This window comes from Teleopsis dalmanni, chromosome X, assembly GCF_002237135.1.
Source record: "Teleopsis dalmanni isolate 2A chromosome X, ASM223713v2, whole genome shotgun sequence".
Classification (NCBI taxonomy): Eukaryota; Metazoa; Arthropoda; class Insecta; order Diptera; family Diopsidae; genus Teleopsis; species Teleopsis dalmanni.
This window is the reverse complement of record NC_051848.1, coordinates 96,230,819-96,239,726: the sequence shown is the minus strand read 5'-3', so window position 1 is coordinate 96,239,726 and position 8,908 is coordinate 96,230,819. Positions and strand designations below refer to the sequence as shown.

Sequence of the window (8,908 nt, the reverse complement as noted above, 5' to 3'; positions counted from 1 at the left end):
GATCTTCCCCTTACCGATGAGAATGTTATCGGTACATTTGCAGACGATACAGCTATTTTATCAGTTGACAGTGACCCAATTCGTGCTTCCACCAAATTACAAACCTGCCTTAACAATGTTGCTCTTTGGATGAAAAATTAGCGTATCAAACCAAATGAGTCAAATTCTGTCAAAGTAACATTTACTACAAAACGATCTACGTGGCCGCCTGTCTTAATAAACAATACTCGATTACCACAAGCTGTAGAAATAAAATACTTGGGCATACATCTAGATAGTAAACTAACCTCGAAACCACACATATTTAATAAGAGTAAAGCCTTAGGTCTCAAATTGCGAAACTTATTTTGGTTCCTCAGCCGGAATTCCAAACTGTCACTAGACAATAAGCTACTTATATACAAAACTGTACTAAAACCTATATGGAGTTATAAAGCCCAATTATGAGGTACTGCAGCAAACTCAAACTTGGCAATTATTCAGCGTTTTCAATCAAAAACACTACGAATGATCACAAATGCACCTTGGTATGTAACGAATGAACAGCTGCATAAACAACTACGCGTTCCGAAAATCAAGGAAGAATAACTCGAATTATGCATCCAAACCCGCTGGTTACACACCTGATGTCCCCCTCCAACAATTTTACAAGGCTAAAAAGAAAAACATCGAGAGACGTTTTATATATTTATATGTAGGTCACACACTTCTATTTTAAATATATATATGGATATATCACTGGACATAGTCCATACGTGCCGTTCTTTTTTAGATCGTAATAACTATTATTACGAGTCATGGTAATATATATTACATATTGTCATTCATACCTGACAGATTGTAATAAAATAAATGGATTAAAAAAAAAAATATTGATAGACAGTCTTTGATGTTTTCATAAAGTTTTTTTCGTACTTATGCTTAACCTCTATTATGACCTGTACCTGCACTTATTGAGGAAATTTTCATGTAATCATAGATGAGATTGTGTCATCTACCCTGATAAATGTCTCCTTGAGAGCATATAAATAGTCTGGCGTTGCTTTCGCATTTCTGTAGTATAGGAGGTGGTATATTTGTAAAACTGCGCCGGTATAGAATTGGACGTATAGGGTGGCTCAGAAAAACTAAAATGCGATTTTTAATGAGCGCACTCCCTAAGAATATGCCATTGACCAAAAAAATGATATTCCCAAAGTTTTGGAGCAATAGGATTAAAAATGACGTTGCGCCACTCGAGCAAAGTTGGGTTTTCAGGACAAAAAACAGAAATCTTTCAATTCAAGGTCATTTTTTATCTTTGTTACTTGTTTCAACACTTATTAATATATACTCATTTGATAGATAATTAAAATATCTTTTTAATAAGATACTGATGAGCAAAATCGGTTAAAAACTATGCGCAAAACACAATAATTAGTTCAGCGACTGTGCTATGTTTTCTATTTCATACCTTTTAGCTGGCATGCACAATTACGTAATAGGTATATGCTACGATTTAGTTAATTATTTATAAAAAATCATAATTTCAATAAAACTTTTTTTTTCAGTAATTAATACATTGTGTTTATTATGTTTTATGACATAAATCTGACTATGTGAAGGATAATTTTTATGATAATGTTCGACTACTTGCAGAACATATTGTTTTTCCTCTTCATATTTTGTCAAAATCGAATTATAATCCATCATAAGCCTAATTCCTCTTTCAATCATTTATCATATAAAGTCTGGCACAGAGTTCAAGTGCATCTCTATAATCTTGCGTCTCCATCCATGGCGATGGATCGAAACTGATAAAACTATTAGATAGGCAAAAACGATCAAAAAAATTTGTTATCTCTTCGGTCACGAAATCAATAAGGTTCTTTGAGGAAAATAACTTCATTAGTGGGTTCCCACTCTTTATCTAACCAGAGATAGATAGCTGGAAGCTTGGATCTGTAACCGGTAACTCTACAGTTACTATCTACGCAGATGGCTCAAAGATGGAAGGCGGTACGGGAGCAGGTATCTTCTCGAAAGATATGCAGATAAGACAGTGCTACCGAATCCCTGCTACTTACAGCGTCTTTCACGGCGAGATATATGCTATCGAAAAAGATGTCAACATTAAACAACAAAGTACAATTCGTCCTTCGAAAATCACGATTTTTGTAGATAGGCCGCACTGAAAACAATTGAATCTAAATTCCAAGATACTCGCATCACTGATGAGCATCCAACATCATAAGGTCTCTCTTTGTTGGACATAGTACATTTCGAATACTTGGACATAGCAATATTGAAGGGAATGAACTAGCAGATAAGATGGCCTAGCAGATGAGATGGCCAGAAGAGGTTCTGAATTGCATACAGGAGATGCCGACCTCTCAATACATACACCGATATGTAAACTGTTTAGGATAATACAGGGAATCAATACGGTGACTAACAATTTATAAACTAACCGCGAAGACTGTAAGGTCGCTAGAATCTTAAGGCCTAAGTTGGACAAAAATAAAACGAAAAGCCTTCAAGGTTTGAGCAAACCTGCAGTTCGTGTGCAGGGGCACTGTGCCATTGCGCCTATGCTCCAACGGTGGCGAGTTCCAACAAGTGGATTATACAGGAGTTGCCAAGATGAAGAGGAGGTAAAATCTATCAACCACTTCCTGTGTCTCTGTCCAGGACTTCAAACAAGCCTACTTTAATGTCTTGGGGATCCTTATTTTACTGGCTTGGAAGAGATAACGAAAGCAAACTTATCGAATCTCCTCAACTTCATCTGGAAAACCAAATGGGTTTACAAGGATAACAAAGGTTAGCAACTCGCATCTCCTGGTAAAATTTTTTAAGGGCATCCCAATGGGCAATATATGTCTCCGAGTAGAAGTGCTGACAACTGTTAGTACGTGCCTTCCGATTATAACCTAACCTAGTGTGGGTTAAAATGTTCACACATATGCTCACTATAAAAATGTATATATCTCGTACAAATTATCCGAGTTATATGTAAATTGATCTCTTAAAAGAAATATTGTTAGTAAGTACATGATTTTCGCCATCCATCGAGAATCTTAGATGGCACCTGGGCGCCATACCTACAACTACAAAATATGTATAGCGTAGCGATCCGAAACCTTGCATTTGTCAAGGGCGGAAACTAAACTAGGAGTGATAAATTGAATCGTTCTGTCTGCGTTATCCCAATTTTGTTGAACTGTGTCTAAAGATTCAGCTTCCATTTTGAGACAAATTTCTTCATCGAATTTATTCAAATTAAAATCAATGCAATTTTTAGCCGCTCTTGCTTCGTTTGCTAAAAGGATATTAACTTCAGTCATACTCCCTGTACGACCATTTTCTCTTTGCTTACTAAAAAATTATTGTTTTGACTACTTTTTCAATTCTACTTAAATATCTATATAAATTATTAAGTAGAAATGTATTATTTTTATTTTTTATTTATGTTTCTTCCGTTTCTTGTAAACATTTGCGATAGCATTGTGCATGCCAGCTAAAAGGTATGAAATAGAAAACAGAGCACAGTCGCTGAACTAATTATTGTGTTTTGCGCATAGTTTTTAACCGATTTTGCTCATCAGTATCTTATTAAAAAGATATTTTAATTATCTATCAAATGAGTATATATTAATAAGTGTTGAAACAAGTAACAAAGATAAAAAATGACCTTGAATTGAAAAATTACTGTTTTTTGTCCTGAAAACCCAACTTTGCTCGAGTGGCGCAACGTCATTTTTAATCCTATTGCTCCAAAACTTTGGGAATATCATTTTTTTGGTCAATGGCATATTCCTAGGGGGTGCGCTCATTAAAAACTTCATTTTTAATTTTCCCCCTTATAACGTGAGCCACCCTAATATGACACCCAACTTTAAGGCATTTAACCGTTGTGAAACTATCTTAAAGTACATTCAAAATTAGTTCATTTTAATACGTTGAACCTCTATTAATATTTAAAATATGTCCTCTTTTGCCTTGTATTAATATATTATATCAAATAAATAATAAATACAAACTTATTTAAAACATAATTAAATTTAAATAGATTTGTTTATGCAAATTATAAAAAATTCATGAAAATTTTAATAATTAAAAGATTGAAAAAAATTAATGCAAAAAACTATAAATATTAAATATGTTATAAATAATTTGTGATATATATTCGAATATAGTTACCTTAATGTTATTAATGAGTTTTTATTTTTTTGGTATATATATTAAAGCATTGATTAACTTTTAAGCTGATTCTTAGGAAGGATTTTGAATATAGTGAGTATAGGGCATAATATTTAAGGTACTGATTGAAGGTAATATAAGTATAATTGACATAATAAAAAGTATAGACTAAAATTATTCAAAATAATTTTTAATAAACTTTGCTAATTAAAAAGATATTAGAAATTGACTTACAAATACTATAATAAGTTCCAAAACATAAATTACTAAGACAATATCTCGTTAATATCTCGTTTTTTCTGATTCAATATGTGAAACAAAGAACCAACAATCTCTCGACATTGTGATATATTTATTCTAGAAAAAATATTATCTCTTTATTTCATTCATTGAAAATGCTAATACTTTTTGAAACTTTAAAAATGTATTTAACTTAAATATCCACTTCAATATGAAGAAGGATGAAAAAATGTGTTTCTTTCATAACCACTAAATGCCATTTGAAATAAAGGTAAGTTTTAATCATTAAAACTATTTAAATATTCAGTTTTCAATAAAGGATATAACAGTTATAATATAACTTAAATAATATAACTAAATACTTCTTAGTATTACTAAAAATAGAACAATTTCGGGAATTTAAAGGGCTGATTTCGCTGTCAATGCAGAAGACTCAGGACTGACTTTATAATGCCCTAATCGTCAACTTTGCTGACTTAAATATAATAACATATAAGTCAATTGGATATAAGTAATCTAACTATTTAGTCCAGTTGAACTGTAAGTTTTCGAACTGTTTTTCTTTATTCTACCTTGAATTCTATTAACTGGATTAAAAATTAAAGAGCTGGATTAATGGATTGAAGAATCTTAATCCATTAAGAGCAATCGATTTTCTTTTGTATTTCAATACTTTTGTATTCAAAAATTTTTTTAATCCTGACCCTGACTAATATTTATACTCATAAACCAAGCAAGTTTGTTTAGAATAATTGTGGAGACCTCCGCACAGTCAAAATGAGATCTGAAACATTATCTCTGAGTCATATGAGCTGAAACGTGCACTGTCTACCACAGAAATGCTCATAGCCCTTTCAAAGACTTTTTTGTATTAAACATTTTGAAAAGTCTAGTTTTTTCGTGAATGTCTGTGATATATTGTTTGTTTTTGGACATTGTATTTGTTATACAGTTCTTTTCGATTAGCAGTAATCTGTCAAACCTTCTCTTATTTAGTACTATTAAGGCTTCGCTTTTAGCTCATTTTTAATATTCATAGCTTGGTTATTTTTAATGTGTTTGAGTAACCTTATGTCTAATTTTTCACTAATCCTTCACTTCAATGGGGCCACTTATTGGACGGTGCGCTGTACCAACGTCCCACAATACATAAACCTTATGTGTTCGAACAGTGTGGCTCGAAATTCATAAACCTTAACTATTAGACCTACTTCTGCTAGAGTTACCACCAGCATAGCGTTTTGTAACGCTGTTAGTTTCATTACTACATACTGTGTTTTGTGACCCGAATAAGTTATTTACTTATCCAAAGTTACTACTTTTAAAGTAATGTTATCACAGTATATCATACGAATTTCATAATGCAAAACATTTTTGCCACACATTTTTGTGTTACCACAAAATACAAATAATACCTATTAGATGTTAAATGTTATTAGATGAAATGTGAATGCAGTGTTGCCACAAGTTTGAAAGAAAGAGCAATCCATTATAAAATAAGTTCATTACAGTTCATTTGGGACATTTGGGATATTCTTTATTGAGAAGCTAAATGATATTACATTGTCACCATTCAAGTTTATTACTATTTAATCTAAAGTTTTAATTTAGTTACTTATCTAGAAACTAAGCCTGTTTCGCTACTTTCATAATATTGCAGTAACCTTTGCAACCGGTTTGTACAAAGAAAAAGTTCCTTATCGATATGTAATGTTATCTGTCAAGTAGAGGCGTGTATTAAAAAAAAATTAATTAAAACTTTTAAAAATTATACTAACAAAAATTAATAAAAAAAAAACACAGTTTCAAATATTTATAACATTAAAAAATTATTTATACAAAAAATTAATAAAAAATAAAATTTTAACAAAAACAATTAATATAAAATGTTCATATTTTAATTTATAATATTATTTTTAAAATTAATAATTTATATTCATTTTTAATATACACACATATAAATGCAATTTTTTAACTATCTGATAAATACCTTAGACAAATATATACGTATATACTATATCATTAAATATCTTATAAATGTATATAATTATTTTACAATATTTTTTTTTTAATTTAATATTATTTTTACGTTACGAGTTTAAAAAATAAACGATATATGTAATTAAATATTGCTTTCAGCCATCTTACAAGTTTTTTTTTTTTGTATCTTTTTTATATTAATACGTTAAACATTAGTTAAACAATTTTTACTTTTTTTCGTTATATGTGATTAACCAATTAATATAAATAATTCAATGCTTATTGCTATCTGCTTTTAATTTATATAAGTTTTTGAGAGTTTTGTATATGACTATATACCAAATATCAAGTATAATTTTGTTCGCAATGAAGATAAACAATTACGTTAATTAATTATTAATTACACATATTTTAAAGGATGTTACTTATTTATAATAAATACGGACAATCTTAGGCTTCGTAGGCGTTATAAACTAAGTAATTTCGGTTCTGCATATTTTTTGAAATTTAATTTAATATATTTTACTAAATAATTAGGCAATGCTAAAAGCTTTTTTAGTAAATTTTATTTAAATAATAATTTTTGTGGCGCATCGCTTAGTTCAATATTAATTAAATACATTGAGTAATAAACTTTTAATCAAGCCTATTAAATATAATTAAATTACAAGTAAATATGTTTGGTTTTAGAATATCTGAAGGTCTATATTATCCACATTCATGCTCTCAACTATGCTAAAAGTACAATATATATAATATATTTTTTATCTATTTAAGCAATTAATTAACAAATATTTTGCTACTTATAAATTCGTTTCAGTTCTTTGTGGTATTGTGTGTACCACGGGTTTATTTCCTGTAGTAGCACTACTCGGCGCTGTGATTGTTGTTGCTATGACTTGATTAGCGTTTAGAGCCGGCGTAGTTGTTGTTGTCACACGTACACGTTCTCCAACACCTGGACCGATTCCGGCACCGCTAAATAATTTCATATGCCTTAAGTTTTTACCTGTAGTTTGTAGTTTCTGTGTTGTCGCTAAACCGATATTTCCATTGCTGTGCAATTGACTACCTGTCGAGACAATAGTACCGGTACTATTACTATTATTTGTGCGGGAACAGTGCATAGACCATTCATTCTGTTTGAGCAAAAATTGTTTGACATTATATTCCATTTGTGCTATGTCCACATTCTGCGTGGTGGTGTGCAATTCCGCTTTAATGGCACGTGTCTTATCCGTTTCACTGGGATAATATTTATAATTTAATATATCACACGTTGGCTGCTCTGGCAGAGTTGGAGTGTTACTGTTGCAAGTACTGCCGTTATGCGTAATGAGATCAGATGTAGTATATGCAACTGGAAGACCCGATCGTGTTGTGCGTCGATAAAATGTATGCGCAGTATTAATAAGTGGTTGTTGTTGCTGTTGTTGTTGTTGTTGATATTGTAATGGCGGTGTTTGTTGCATTTTATTAATATTATTATTAATATTCGTATGATTATTAACTGGTTCAGTTTTGGGTGATAATGAATCTTCAGTTGATTTATTTGTTTCATCTTGTTGATTATCTGAATAACCATTAGTTTGTGGTTGCGGTGTAGTCTTATAACCAGAGTCCATTGATAACTTTTCCATAGAAACAGAATCTAATTGATCAATGGTAGAGAATGAGGACTGACGATCTGTACCTGAAGAATCACAATGATTCATAGCATTTATCACTTGTTGCTGCTGTTCTAATTGTTGTGTATTATTCTGTACCCATTCGGCTACACGGCTCAATTGCTGTCTACGTAATATAACACTCTCTTGAAAATCTATAACATCACTTACCGAACTGGATTGTGTGCAAGATTTTGAATTTAAGGAATTTTTTGAACTAGGTTCATTTTGCAATATTTCGAAACTTGAAGAAGTTTTATCCAATTGTTGTTGTAGTTCACTTGTCAAATCCACTAGATTTGCGAGTCCTATTTCTTGCTTAAGTTCAGCACATTTGTCAGTCGATAAGTTTGATTTTATATCTTTATACATTTCTATATCAGTTTTACCAGTCTTTTGTTCAATTTGAGAATCTACATTTGTTACTATTAAGCTAGGAGAATTGATTTCATCAAGTAAACCACCGCCTTTAGTTTCTCCATTGCAGCCAGCTACATGTATAACCTCATTATTATTGCACATGATTGCCTTACATTCACTTGTGCTGAGATCATTAGTTACACTTAGTGCACATATCGGATCTAAAATTTCACCAGTTCCACTATTGCTACATTTCTCTACACTTTCTATTAAATCTAACTTATCTACATTTGGTAAGCATCTAGTAGAGTTTGAAGTGATTATATCTTTCGTATCATCTAACTCTTCGTCTAAGAGACGCTCACGTCTTCTATATATAATCGGTGTAACCGCTTCCATTGATTCTATGTTGTCCAGCAATATATTGCTTTGTCCATTCTGTTGTATGCGCATAGCACATAAACGTGGTCCACGATACT

General features: G+C 31.2%; 1 protein-coding gene across 1 annotated transcript; it reads right to left on the bottom strand.

Moving 5' to 3' along the window:
- Positions 1 to 7,067: 7,067 nt before the first annotated feature.
- On the bottom strand, positions 7,068 to 8,899 carry LOC119662592. Its single transcript, XM_038072242.1, has one exon. It carries the CDS (start codon positions 8,880 to 8,882, stop codon positions 7,206 to 7,208), a length of 1,677 nt encoding a protein of 558 aa, XP_037928170.1. The 5' UTR covers positions 8,883 to 8,899; the 3' UTR covers positions 7,068 to 7,205.
- Between the last annotated feature and the right edge of the window lie 9 nt (positions 8,900 to 8,908).

Excerpts from the sequence above, each read along its gene's own strand:
- LOC119662592 (XM_038072242.1), bottom strand. The coding sequence starts at position 8,882 with ATGCGCATACAACAGAATGGACAAAGCAATATATTGCTGGACAACATA.